Source organism: Calonectris borealis, chromosome 2, assembly GCF_964195595.1.
Source record: "Calonectris borealis chromosome 2, bCalBor7.hap1.2, whole genome shotgun sequence".
NCBI lineage: Eukaryota > Metazoa > Chordata > Aves > Procellariiformes > Procellariidae > Calonectris > Calonectris borealis.
Genome location: NC_134313.1, coordinates 1598157 through 1611555, shown reverse-complemented (window position 1 = coordinate 1611555; position 13399 = coordinate 1598157). Strand labels below are relative to the sequence as shown.

Sequence of the window (13399 nt, the reverse complement as noted above, 5' to 3'; positions counted from 1 at the left end):
TTCGTGCACGCATCTCCAGAGCCGAGCAGAGAAGCAGGCATCGGTGCCCACGTGTAACCCAAGCACCGAGCACCCCTGTTCGGCATTGAGTTGGGAAATTAAAGCCTTTCTCTGTGCTCACCCCCAGAGCATCATCCTGCCAGCTCCTCACTTCTCAAGGTCCCTTGGCATCCTCACAGCACCTGCGACTGTCCTCGCCTCCTGCCTCCACTCTGCCCAGCCCCAGCTGCCTTGATTTGGGATCAGCCCATCCCCAAAACCCCGTCCCCAGTGCCATACATCCTGGCACAGCACCGATGACCACAGAGCCAACGTGGCATCAGCTCCATCCTTGCTGGCCCAGGGGCTCATGGCTGTCACCTCCACCTGGAGGTGACCCCGTGCTGGGTGCAGCAGCCCCCCAGGACTGAAGGGACCAGAAAGAGCCAAGCCTGCCATCGTGCTGCCCACGTTTATTTGGTCCCAGCCCTGCAGAGGTAGCACATGGCGTGGACGTGGGTCCTCGCCATCTCCCACCTCTAGCCACGGTCTCCTGGGGGTGTCAGGGTTCCCCTGAAGGCGTTCGGTCTGCTCCCCATCGCCCCTCCTGCCCCACGGGGAATGGGACGGAGGGGCTCATCCGCAGCCAGACCGCTAGTGCTTGGCCATGTCGCATGCCCGGTTGGTGGCCGCCTCCACGGCGTTCATGACAGTGGCCCGCAGCGCACCCTTCTCCAGCTGGTGCAGCGCGTGGATGGTGGTGCCTCCAGGAGTGCAGACATCTCCTCGCAGCTTCGCCGGGTGCTCCCCCGTCTCCAGCATCATCTTTGCTGCACCCTACGGGAGACCAGGGTGGGTCAGAGAGAAAGAGACCTCCCAAACACCCCTCTCCTTGCCCGGGGATTGGATGGCAGCATCCTCCCATCACCCACACCCCGTGGCGGGGGACAAGACGCCAAAGCATCTGTCCCACCGCCGTGCCATTCGCTGTCTCCTGGTAGCCTCATCTTCGGTTTCAAGAGGGGAAACTGAGGCAAGAGGCCATCCAGCGCCTCCTCCCTCGCTGTGCCACCCTGCTGGGTGCCGCTGGGCAGCGACGGTGACAGGGCACCCAAGCCAGGCGGGAGCTGTGGCGCAGGAGGGAGAGGAGCGATGCTGGGTGTCCCCGAGTGACGGCACCGACTCACCAACAGCGTCTGAGCCGCGATCCTGCTGGCTAAGCCACCCGGCATACCCATCTTCACCGCTCCCTCGGCCAAGGCTTCGGCAAACAGGTAGACCTGGGGGAGAAGACCATCGGGGGTGAGCGTGGCAAAAGGGGGGACCCCAAACCCCAACCTCACATGGGTGGGATTTCTCCCGCGTCCCACCGGTGAGCCGGTGCCCACTGAGCGCGGGTTCTTACGTAGGCCACCCCACTGCCGCTGAGGCCGGTGTGGATGTTGATGTAGGATTCGGGGACCTCCTCGCAGAGCCCGCAGGAGGACAGCAGGCTCTTCAGCAGGGCGGCTTCCCCATCACCGGCACCGCTGCCTCGGGCAAAGACCATTGCCCCTGCCTGCACCACGCACGGCAGGTTGGGCATGAGCCGCAGCACCTTGGTCCCGGCAGGGAGAAGCTGGGGAGAGATGGGGATGGGAGAGAGGTGCCAGCTCCGGGCAGCACCCAAGGGTGCCCTGAGCCACCGGTGGGTATCACCCACTGGGGCTGGCGGAGAAGCGTGGTCCACGGGGAAGGACCTGGGGATGTGGTGTGTCCTTCTTTGTGGGACCTGGGTGCAAACAGGAGGAGGAGGAGGAAGAGGAAGAGGAGGAGGAAGACAGGGAGGAGGAGGCTCACCCTCTGCAGTGTCTGGAGGGTGACGCCGGCCGCCAGCGAGACGATGACGTGATGGGGTCCCACAGCAGGACGGATCTCCTGCAGGACGCCCGGCAGGACGTGGGGTTTGGTGGCCAGGAAGACCAGGGTGCTCTCCTGCAGCACCTCCAGGTTGCAGTGCGTGGTCCGGCAGCCCGACTCCTGCCCGCGGGCAGGGAGAGATGTCACAGCCTGGCACCCCCCACCTCCGGCACCCCCGTGGGCATGGCACGTTCGCATGCAGGGACATGGCTTGGGGACCCGCTCTGGCCGCAAAGCCACCGAGGCTCTGCCTGGATTTCACCCAGACCTGGGAAGGATGAGCCAAAGCCCTGCGTCGGGGGGAAAGGGTGCCCCAAAATCGTGGCGAGGGGGACCCCAACATGCCTCCCACCTCCATAGCCACCAAGCGGGGTGGCTTGTCACCCCATGGCCCCACTCACCCGCCAGGCGTCCAGGTTTTTGTCCGAGGGAGCGCTGGCCAGGATGCTGCTGGCTGGCACCTTCCCTTGGGGAACATGGGGACCGGGGTGAGCGGTCGGGGTGGCCCCAGGGTGGTGGGGATACCCCAGCACAGCCCAGGCACCCCGATCTCAGCCGGGATGTGCTCCTCTCCTCCAACCCCAGCCTGATCAGCCTGGGAGACATGGACCAAAGGGGGCCGGGGCTGGATCCTGCCAGTCCAGCTGGGCACCCCATGGGGATGGCTGTGGGCACCCAGTTGTGCCATGGTGCAGTGACAAGGGAGGTGACCCCAAAAGCAGGGGCCATCTCCCGGCTTCTGAGTAGGAGCAGGGCTGTCCACACACTGCGTTATGGGGCAGGGACACCCGGGTGGGAGGGACAGGGCTGTGCCCCCACTATCTGTGGGGTAGGGACCCGGGGGAGGGGGAGAGGACAGGGCTGTCCCCGTGTCCCCACACCGCTCTGTGGGGTAGGGACCTCAGGGAGGGGCAGGACAGGGCTGTCCCCATGTCCCCACACTGATCTATGGGGCAGGCATCCCACGGAGGGGCAGGACAGGGCTGTCCCCATGTCCCCTCATCGCTCTATGGGGCAGGGACCCCACGGAGGGGCAGGACAGGGCTGTCCCCATGTCCCCACACTGATCTATGGGGCAGGGACCCCACGGAGGGGCAGGACAGCGCTGGCCCCATGTCCCCTCATCGCTCCATGGGGCAGGGACCCCACGGAGGGGCAGGACAGCGCTGTCCCCATGTCCCCTCATCGCTCCATGGGGCAGGGCCCCCCGGGCCGCCCCCCCTGCCCGTACCTGCCCGCAGCAGCCCCCGGGCCAGGCCTCCCGCCATCCGCCCGGCGCCCACGAACCCCACGCGCAGCTCCACCGCCTCCATCGCGCCGGCCGCCGCACGGACACGCCCCCCCTCAGACCACACCCCCCAACGCCCATTGGCCGCGCTCTGTCCACCCCACCCCCCCCCGCCTATTGGCGGTGCCTGGCTATAAGAGGCGGGGCCTGGGGAGGGGGCGGGTATTTGCGCAGGTGCGGGGGCGTCACGTGGCGGGGGGGTGGAGCTACTCCGGTCCACGCGTGGGGGACCCCCCCCCTCCGCCCGGGAAGGGGGGGGGAGAGGGTCCCCAGCCCTTCCCACCGCCCCGGGGCTGGGCTGCAGGCCTGGTACCCCTGGGTGTATTGGGGGGGTCCCCTCAATGGGGGGGGGGGTAGTGTCCCCCCAAACCTGTCCCTGGACTTGGGGGGCTGCTCCCGGCCTCTGGGTGCTCCCCACCCCTCTTCTCCCCGCAGGACCCCCCTCACCACCCATCATGCTGCCCCAGAGCTGCTGGGTTCTGCTGCTCCTCTGCGTCGCTGCGTTTTTTGGGTGGCTGAGTCTTGGCACCCCCCGGAGGAGCTGGGGACCCCCCCGGAGCTGGGGATCCCCCCACATGTCCCCTTTGAGATGACGACGGGTGACAAGCAGTTCCAGGGTAAAGCCACGCGCTGGGAGTTGTCACCCCCAGACTCCTGCCACCATCAGGTGTGGTGGTGGGGCTCGCCCCGCCCCCCCCAGGCTGGGAAATGGGGATCCCTGGGAGCCCCCACCCTGGGCAGCCAGTATGGGGTGCCCCATGTCCATGCAGGATGGTTTTGGGGCGGGGGGGGGGTTGAAGGCCAAGTGCTGGGGTGAGCTCACACCTTTCTCCTTAATTTCCCACCCAAAACCCACCCCTCTGTACCCCCCCCACCCCTGTGCTGGGAACACCCCTGGGTGCTGAGCTCTGCTGACACCAGTGCTGCCTCCAGGTCCTGGTGCGGCTCCACTCGTCCGGCGCCGACCCGAGCGAGGAGGAGGAGGAGGAAGAGGTGGCCAAGCTGGGGGTGGACCTGTTCAACTGCCAGGCCAGCGCCAAGGGTCGCCGAACGTACGCCCGCACCCCGGCCATGGTAAAGTGCCTGGGCAGGGCACCCCAAATCCCATTTTCTCCAATTCCACCCCAAATCCTATAGTAATCCAATGCAATTCCCCCCCCTCAAAATCCCAAACTTCGTAGCCGCAGAGCCCGAGCTGCACCCAGCCACCTCTGCTCAACCTCTCATCCTCATTTTGGGGTAAAACCAGCCCTGTTTAGCCCATTTCCCCCATGGCAGATGGGGGTTTCGGCTCTTGATCCCCTTCCTGCCCCCAGCCTTGCTCGCTTCCGAAGGCTTTTCCGAAATCTCTTTCCCCAGCACCGTGGGATGGAGATTAAACACTGGGCGCTCATTTTGGGATGCTGAGGGGGTGCCCCATGGCAGCATCCACCTGGTACGTGGTGGTGGGCATCGCCGTGGGGGGCTGTGGGGCCACCCCCTCCATCACCACCCACCTGATGTTCACCCCAGGAGGAGCTGCGGGAGCAGCCGGCCGGGTGGCTGTGGCTGAGACTGGAGACCCCCGTCCAGCCTGCAGGCGCTGGATGAGACCCTCATGGCCAGCGGGCGGCACCCGGTGGCCCAGCTCATGGAGGACATCGCCCAGCAGATGGGTAAGAGCGGGGATGCTGCTACGTCCCCGTGTCCCACCTTGGGGACCCACCCAACCTCTTGTGCCTCCCTACAGGGAACGTGAGCAGCCGTGGGGCCGCGGGGCTCCGGGAAGGGCACCGAGTTGTCCTGTCCAACCTCCACCACCCACAGGAAAGAGCTCAGGACCTCTATTCCCAACTAGGTGAGGACGCGGCAAACCCCATTCCCAGCTCTTTTTGCACCAAGACACCTCCGGGTGCGGCTTCCCTGGCTCATCCTGACGCCGTATCCATCTCCTCCGCGTGCAGAGAGCGACCTGGCCCTTCTCCTGGCCCAGCAGCGCCGGATGGAGGAGGTGATGGAGAAGCTGCGGCGGGTCAACCAGAGCCTGGGGCTGATGCTGGCAGCCGTGGAGGGTGCACAGAGCCGGCTGGAGAACCATCTGCAGCAGCTTCACGCTGTCCTCAATCCAGCTGGTGAGCCAGGGTTGGGTGCTGGAGGGTAGATGGGTGCTGGTGGGTGCCAACACTGGATTCTTGCTCCCCGTCCTGCAGGTTGGAGCCCAAGTGCCATCTCCACCTGCATCCTACACTGCTCCTACTTCGTGCTGCTGGTCGCGCTACCGGTGCCCACGCTGCCCCGTGCCATCTTCCTTCTCCTCCTCTTCCTCGCTTCCAGCACCCTCAGTGAGCTCCTCGGCATCCCGGCACTCTCCACTCTCCTGGCCTTTGCCGTGGCAGGTAGGGACGGGTGTGGGGGCACGTCTTTGGGGACACGCCGCCCTGGGGATGCTACGGGGGTGGGCTGGGGGTGCTCTGCCCTCTCCCACCCTCTCGCTTCCCCACAGGGCTGTGGCTGGTGGTGGCCACCCACCGTGGTGCTGGGGGAGCCTGGCTGGTGCTTCCCCGGGAGAAGCCCCGTCACCAGCTCACCTCCACCCCGGACAGGTAGGAGATGGTTGTGGGGGGGACGTGCATGGCACCCTTGGGAGCTGCTAGGACCCAGCCTGGGCACCCATCCTGGATGTTCCATCCTGCTGCTATCTGGCAGAGGTCCCCAGGTTGGGCTGCTGGTCCCCGGGAGGGGGTAGGACACATCTTGATGGCTTGCCTGCAGCTTTTGGGCACTTCATCCCAGCTCCCTGCCCTATTTCTGCCCGGAGGAGGATATGGGGAGGCTGGAAAGGGGGCTGCCATCATGATGGTGACACAGAAGCCACCAAGGTGATGGGGCTCTGGTTTTCCTTCCTCCCACGTAGGGACTGTGAAATGGAGCTGTTGCAGGAGGAGCTGGACAGGATGGAGATAAGCTGCCTGCAAGGTGAGAGCTGGCCGGGCAGGGGGACATGTGAGAGATGACCATGAGGTGGGAGATGTGGTTGCTGTAGGACAGGGGTCTGAAGCCCCAACACGTCCCCATCCTGTACTGGGGGCATGTGTGTGTTACCCCAGAGTGTCCCCAAGCTATGCTAGGACATGTGCACCACCCCAGGGTGTCCCTATCCAACACGTGGGGACAAGCAGCGCTGGCAGTGTGTCACTACCCATGCCATGTTCTTGCAGAGCCTTCATGCCTGGAACAGCCCCCAGCAACGGCAGGGTGGGTGTCACCCATCACTGGTGGCTGGAGGACAAAGCTGAGCTCGTGTGGGGTAAGCCTGTGCTGGGGGTAGGTGCTGGGTGGGATGTCCCCAGGTTGGGCCAGACCCTGCTCCTGGGGGCCAGCTGGGTCCCTCTGAGGGTCAGGTCCTCTAGGCCTGAGGTGCCCTCATCATGACTGCACCTCTGGGTGCTGGACACCCTGTTGGGAGAGGGGCCAGGGCTGGTGCCGCAGCACTTGTGGGGACATGACGCCCAGGAAGGACTTTTGGGTGGAGGAGGGTGTCCTCCAAGGATGGATGGCCAAGGCACCCATCCTGCATGACCCACATGTCCCCAGGGGACAAGGGACATCTCCTGCAGGACAAGAGGGTCACCAGAGATGGAGGATGCCCTGTCTAAACCCCCTTTTCCCCAACCAGGTGATGCCGGAGCTGGCCCTGGGCACTGGGAAGCGTTGGGAGCCCAAACCCTACAACCCGAGCCAGTCTCTGGCCAGCGATGTGTGAGTGTCAACCATAGGGGACATCCCTTCTCCAGGGGCTAGTGTCACCTCAGGATGCAGCCAATGACCTGACAGTGGGGGGACAGCCCCTCTGGAGGCTTCTTCGGGTGCTGGTGCTGATGGGTGTCTCTTCCATAGGTCCTTGCTGTCCCCACGGTCCCCATGCCAGGGGCTCACCAGAGCCAGGAAGCGGTGCCGGAAGAAAGCCATCCCTGGGCAAGACTTCTGCCACGTCCACACCACCAGTTGAGCCTCGTGCAGCAGCTTGGCCATGGACTCGTCCCCCCACGTTTGACCCTCTACCCCCTCCCAGAGGGGTTTTAAACTCTTTTTTGGCTCTTCCAGATCCTGGTGGAGAACACATGGTGGTGCTCAGGACCCTAAGGGTGCAATTCAACGTGGGTACGGGACCGTGCTGTGGGGCAGATGCTCCTTGTCCCACCAGTTTTATGCTATTTGCATATATTTTAATAAATACCGTATTTACAGCTGGAGCCTTCCCAGTTCTGGTCCCCTCCCCATCCTGATGCTGGGGCAGGGGTGGCTTTACTGGGGTCTTCAGGACCATCCCCACATGCCAAAAGCAACAATAAATGCTGAGCTGCCATTCCTGCGCAGGAGAAACAACCCTGATCACCTTCCCTTTATTACAGCCTAATTACAGGTAATTGGCATGTAGCCCATTACAGCTCAGCAGGAGCTGCCAGCCTCATGCATATGGCCAAGGCAGCAGTGGTGGCTCTAGCTGGTGGCTACCACCCTGTCTGAGGTCCCAGTGCTTTTGGGGTGCCCCAGTCTTCCTCCCCACCCTGCCCTGGGCGTCCCGCGCTGCTCCCAGGAGGAGGCAGGAATATGGGGGCTGCTCACTGGGTTCTGGCCCCTTTTTAGAATCATAGAATCATTAAGGTTGGAAAAGACCTCTAAGATCATCGAGTCCAACCGTCAACCCAACCCCACCATGCCCACTGCACCATGTCCCTAAGCACCTCATCTACACGTCTTTTCAATACTTCCAGGGATGGGGACTCAACCACTTCCCTGGGCAGCCTGTTCCAAGGCCTGACCACTCTTTCAGTGAAGAAATTTCTCCTAATGTCCAGTCTAAACCTTCCCTGGTGCAACTTGAGGCCATTTCCTCTCGTCCTATTGCTTGTTACTTGGGAGGAGAGACCAACCCCCACCTCACTACAACCTCCTTTCAGGGAGTTGTAGAGCGCGATGAGGTCTCCCCTCAGCCTCCTCTTCTCCAGGCTAAACAGTCCCAGTTCCCTCAGCCGCCCCTCATCAGACTTGTGCTCCAGGCCCTTCACCAGCTTCGTTGCCCTTCTCTGGACACGCTCCAGCACCTCCATGTCCTTCTTGGAGTGAGGGGCCCAAAACTGAACACAGGATTTGAGGTGCGGCCTCACCAGTGCCGAGTACAGGGGCACGATCACCTCCCTGCTCCTGCTGGCCACACTAGTTCTGATATAGGCCAGGATGCCGTTGGCCTTCTTGGCCACCTGGGCACACTGCCGGCTCATGTTCAGCCGGCTGTCGACCAGCACCCCCAGGTCCTTTTCCTCTGGGCAGCTTTCCAGCCACTCTGCCCCAAGCCTGCAGCGTTGCCTGGGGTTGTTGTGACCCAAGGGCAGGACCCGGCACTTGGCCTTCTTGAACCTCATACAGTTGGCCTCAGCCCATCGATGCAGCCTGTCCAGACCCCTCTGCAGAGCCTTCCTACCCTCGAGCAGATCAACACTCCCGCCCAACTTGGTGTCGTCTGCAAACTTACTGAGGGAGCACTCGATCCCCTCGTCCAGATCGTTGATAAAGATATTGAACGGGACCGGCCCCAAAACTGAGCCCTGGGGAACACCGCCAACTGGATTTTACTTTGGAAACGTCATCCCCCAGCCCTGTCCTCTGCCCCAGCAAAGGACAACCCTGAGATGAAAAGGATGATGCCGGTGCCGGGTAATGCCAGTCCCGGTGCTGCGTTGGCCCCCCATCACTTCCTGGCGTTGGCGTAGTTGGCGTTGAACCAGGCGCAGGTCTCCTTCACAGCTGGGGAGGGAGAAGATGGGATGTGTTTGGGAACTGAGAATGCAGTTTGTTCATAGAATCATAGAATAGTTTGGGTTGGAAGGGACCTTTAAAGACCATCTAGTCCAACCCCCCTGCCGTGGACAGGGACATCTTCAACCAGATCAGGTTGCTCAGAGCCCCGTCCAACCTGACCTTGAATGTTCCCAGGGTTGGGGCATCTACCACCTCTCTGGGCAACCTGTTTCACGACCCTCATTGGAAAAAATGTCTTCCTTCGATCTAGTCTAAGTCTCCCCTCTTTTAGATGAAAACCGTTCCCCCTTGTCCTGTCGCTACAGAACCTGCTAAAAAGTCTGTCCTCGTCTTTCTTATAAGCCCCCTTTAAGTATTGAAAGGATGGACCACCCTGATGCCACCCAAGTTACTTGCAGTGGGTGGGGGCCCCCCTCGCCTTTTTCCTGGAGGCCCTCATCTCACCTTGCCTGAAGGGTGTGAACTGGAAGCCGGGCAGGTAGTGCCGTAGCTTGGTGTTGCTGGCTGTCTTCTTGAACTGCCCGTCTGCTTTGGTGGTGTCAAACTGGTGCGGGAGGGATTAAGGGAAATCAAATGGGGGAATACAAGGTGGGAAACCCCGCCACATCCTGGCTGGGGCAGCGGGAGGGTTGCTTGAGGTGCTGGGGCAGGAGAGTTGCTCAGGGTGCTGCTCTGGACCATGGCATCTCCCATGGAGCCCTACAGCTGCTGGTGGGAAGTGGGGTGCCCCCCATGCCACAGCAGTCCTGCGAGCGAGGGGGGCCAGCCCGCAGTGAAGGATACAACAAGCTCACCCCTGAAGTCCATGGCCTCTATGATCGCCTCTGCTGCCTCCCTGATGGAGACTTCATCTTCTTCTCCCACTGTGGAGAAGGGCATGGTTGTGCCCATTCCTCCATCTTCTTGGAAAGGGGCTGGAGCCCCTTGTTGTAGAGGGGCAGACAGGGCTTACCTGACAAAATGATGGGCTCTACCTCATCGTATTCCCGCAAAACCCAAAGGAAGAGCCGGGCCAGGTCCTGCGGAGGGGAAAATGGCTCTTGGGGGGTGGCTGCTGTCCCCTAGCCCTCCCATTGTACGGGGACCCAACCCTGAGGATGGCCAACGCTGCCCAGGACAACCCAGGCAGGCTCAGACCCTGCCGGGGTCCAGGCGCCGCCCCCCCCCCCAGCCCCTTACGCTGCCCTCCCCAAGCTGTGGGAGGCAAGCGCTCCCCAAGGCCACACATACCAGGGAGTAGATGAACTGTCTCCTGGGCTTGCCCGTGCCCCAGACGGTCAGAGCTGAGCCGGTCTCTGAGGGATGAAGGAGAGCACGTCCATGAGCATTAGAGCCACCTCCACTGACCCTGGCTGCCCTGCAGAGCTCATGGAACAGGCAGAGGGGAAAAAAACCCAACCCAACCCTCCCAAAGAAAGCCGTAAGAAGTTCTGCCGCACTCACGTTTGGCCAGGTAGACCTTATGGATGAGTCCCGGCAAGACGTGGCCATCCTCGATGTTGAAGTTGTCGTGCGGCCCAAAGACGTTGGTGGGGATGACGGCGGTGAAGCGGCAGCCGTGCTGCTCGAAGTAGCCCCTGGGTGAGAGTGTAGGGGGGTGCAGGTGGGTTGTCCACCAGCCGCAGTCACCCCTGCTCCGGCACAGAGCTGGCCCCAGAAGACCCCAGCCAGCAGCATCTCCATCTGCTGAGCCCAGGTATCGTCCCCAGCTCCATTTAATTCCTGGGAGCCCTGGGGGATTCCCCTTGCCCTGACAACTGGAGGGTGCTCGCAGCCCGCAAGGGCTCTCCTGTGTCCCCGCCACCGCACCTATTCTGGATGTCGATCATCCTCTTGGCGTAGGAGTAGCCGAAGTTGGAGCTGTGAGGTGGCCCGTTGTGAATCTGGGGACAAGAGAGCAGAGAGTTAAGCAGGGCAGGGACCCCCTGTGCTGTGCACGGGGATGGAGATGCTCACCATGCTCTCATCGATGGGGTACGTCGTCTTGTCTGGGAAGATGCAGGTGGAGAGGCAGGAGACCACCTTCTGCACCCCCATCTCGTACGCCGAGTGCAGGACATTGTCATTGATATGGATGTTTCTCCTCTGGGGATAGAGAGATTTGTCAGATCTGTGGCGTGGGGACCCCCAAAACCCTGCACCCTATGTGTAATAACTCATTAATAACTCCAAAAACCAGAGGAGCTCTGGTTTGGCCCCAGGAGCAGAGCAAGCCATGTCTCCGTGTCCCCATGACCCAGCTCGGGGAGGGCAGGGGGTCGCAGCATCCTCAGGGACTCCAATACCGCCTGTTTGCCGTATGCTCACCCAAAAATCCAGATTGTAGCGGATGTTTTTGAAGAGGCCCCCGACCATGGCGGCCAGGTGGATGACATGGGTGGGCTTGTGCTGCTCGAATAGGGCTTTGGTCTCCGCGGCATTCCTGGGATGGGAAATTTTGGGGTTCAGCAGTGCCGAGGCAGCAGACCAGGGGGGTTTCCAAACGAAAACCCACGTGGTCAACTCACGTCAAGTCGGCGTCTCTGGAGGACACGAAGATCCACTCCTCATCCGGCCGCCCCTCTCCATCAGCCACCACCTTCTCGATGGCTCTCCCCACCAAGCCGGTGCCACCCGTCACCAAGATGCGTTTGGGCACCAGCCCCGCCGCCTCTGTCATGGCCAAAACCCTGCGGGGAGTGGGGGGGCTAAGCTGGGGTCACCTCAGGATGCACCCTGCTACGGACCACCGAGCTCACCCCCACCCTGGCATGGGCACCCACGAGCATCAGCCATGCACCAGGCCAGCAGGATTATTTTTTGGGGGGTTTTTACTCGCTTCTGCCAGCAAAAGCGAAAAGGAAAGCGGAAGCGGTGTGTTTGGCGGTGACGTGGCCAGGTCGGGGCAGCAGCAACTCGTCAGCTGTAGTTGCTAATTAATGAAACTGGCCGGTGGCCCACAGGCTCGCCACGCGCAGGCGGCACCTGGGCTGGGGCCAGACCCTGCCACGCGGCACCGCCCGGCCTCCGGAAATGGAGGCTCACCCCACACCCCGTGCCTCCCTTTAGTTCCAGGTCTGCACCCTGAATCTCCCCCTGCACCCCAAGTCTGCACCCCACACCTCCCCCTATACCCCGAATCTGAGGTCTGCGCTCCATGCCTCCTCTGCACCCCAAATCCCAGGTCTGCACCCCACACCTCCCCCTATACCCCGAGTCTGAGGTCTGCACCCCACACCTCCCCCCTGCACCCCAAATCCCAGGTCTGCACCCCACACCTCCCCCTGCACCCCAAATCCCAGGTCTGCACCCCACGCTTCCCCTGCATCCCAACCCCCAGGTCTGCACTCCACGCCTCCTCTGCACCCCAAATGCCAGGTCTGCACCCAGATCTGCACCCCACACCTTCCCCTACACCCCGAGTCTGAGGTCTGCACCCCACACCTCACCCCTGTACCCCAAATCCCAGGTCTGCACCCCACACCTCCCCCTGCACCCCAAATCCCAGGCCTGATCCTCAAACCTCCCCTGCACCCCGAGTCCCAGGTCTGCACCCCACTCCTCCCCGCACCCCAAACCCAACCCCCATACACCCCCAGCCCCGCCTCCCGCAGCGCCGCCCCTATCCCAACCCAGAGCCTCCTACCCCGAATCTCCCCCTGCACCCCAAGTCTCCACCCCACACCTCCCCCTACACCCCGAGTCTGAGGTCTGCACCCCACGCCTCCCCCCTGCACCCCAAATCCCAGGTCTGCACCCCACACCTCCCCCTGCACGGGGACCCCCTAGACCCCTCCGTACTGGCCCCCCGCTCTGGAGACCCCCACTTCTACACCCTCCTGGTGTGTTTGGGGGGGGGCTGCCCCCGCAAACGTCTCCTGATGGGGCTGGGGGTCCCGTCTCACCCCACCACGGGGATCGGCTGCGCTCGCCTCGGCTCGGCGGGGTTCGGCTGCGCTCGCCTCGCCTCGGCGGGGTTCGGCTGGGCCCGGCCCGGCCCTCGGCTGGGCTCGGCTCGGCTCGGCTCCGCCCGGCCCTCGGCTGGGCTCGGCTCGGCTCAGCTCGGCCCGGCCCCTCGGCTCGGCCCGGCCCTCGGCTGGGCTCGGCTCGGCCCTCGGCTCGGCCCGGCGGGGCTCGGCCACGTTTCCTGCCGCCCAGCCGCCATCACCGGGCGCCGCCGCTCGGCTCTTCGGGAAATGGAGTCCTCGCCCGGTGTCACCGGCAGCGGGACCGGCCACAGCGCCGGGGGACACCGGCACCACCACCCATCACCTGCATGGGGGTGCTGGTGCAAGCCCAGGCGCTTGCACACCTGCACACAGCAGGTAGCGGTGCAGGTTCCCTCCTCCCTAACACAAAGGGCTCGTCAAAAGGGATTTCAATGAGAAAAGGCTTAATCATCTTTAATGCACTTAAGCTGAGATTAAAAATAAGCAGGGCTTGCCAGTGGGTTGA

General features: G+C 63.0%; 2 protein-coding genes across 3 annotated transcripts; both read right to left on the bottom strand.

The window, feature by feature from the left end:
* Nucleotides 1-437: 437 nt before the first annotated feature.
* PYCR3 (pyrroline-5-carboxylate reductase 3) lies at nt 438-3216 on the bottom strand. Its single transcript, XM_075141049.1, has 6 exons — nt 3110-3216; nt 2280-2344; nt 1819-1998; nt 1385-1597; nt 1167-1259; nt 438-816 (listed from the first exon to the last, which is right to left on the bottom strand). Exons 1-6 carry the CDS (start codon nt 3189-3191, stop codon nt 634-636), a joined length of 816 nt encoding a protein of 271 aa, XP_074997150.1. The 5' UTR covers nt 3192-3216; the 3' UTR covers nt 438-633.
* A 3805-nt stretch (nt 3217-7021) lies between these two features.
* GFUS (GDP-L-fucose synthase) lies at nt 7022-12997 on the bottom strand. Of its 2 annotated transcripts, none has more exons than XM_075141048.1 (11): nt 12746-12958; nt 11473-11634; nt 11273-11387; nt 10922-11050; nt 10775-10848; nt 10409-10542; nt 10196-10260; nt 9918-9984; nt 9749-9828; nt 9410-9509; nt 7022-8950 (listed from the first exon to the last, which is right to left on the bottom strand). In XM_075141048.1, exons 2-11 carry the CDS (start codon nt 11622-11624, stop codon nt 8895-8897), a joined length of 972 nt encoding a protein of 323 aa, XP_074997149.1. In that variant the 5' UTR covers nt 11625-11634; nt 12746-12958; the 3' UTR covers nt 7022-8894. The 2 variants fall into 2 exon arrangements, with proteins under 2 accessions (XP_074997149.1, XP_074997148.1); XM_075141047.1 differs by having other exon boundaries at nt 7023-8950; nt 12850-12997.
* Between the last annotated feature and the right edge of the window lie 402 nt (nt 12998-13399).

Coding starts and splice junctions, on each gene's coding strand:
- PYCR3 (XM_075141049.1), bottom strand. CDS start 3,191: ATGGAGGCGGTGGAGCTGCGCGTGGGGTTCGTGGGCGCCGGGCGGATG. Junction 1,999..2,279: donor AAAACCTGGACGCCTGGCGG/GTGAGTGGGGCC, acceptor GCCCGCGGGCAG/GAGTCGGGCTGCCGGACCAC. Junction 817..1,166: donor TCGCGGCTCAGACGCTGTTG/GTGAGTCGGTGC, acceptor GGTCTCCCGTAG/GGTGCAGCAAAGATGATGCT.
- GFUS (XM_075141047.1), bottom strand. CDS start 11,624: ATGACAGAGGCGGCGGGGCTGGTGCCCAAACGCATCTTGGTGACGGGT. Junction 11,051..11,272: donor GCTACAATCTGGATTTTTGG/GTGAGCATACGG, acceptor CTCTATCCCCAG/AGGAGAAACATCCATATCAA. Junction 10,261..10,408: donor TAAGGTCTACCTGGCCAAAC/GTGAGTGCGGCA, acceptor TTCATCCCTCAG/AGACCGGCTCAGCTCTGACC.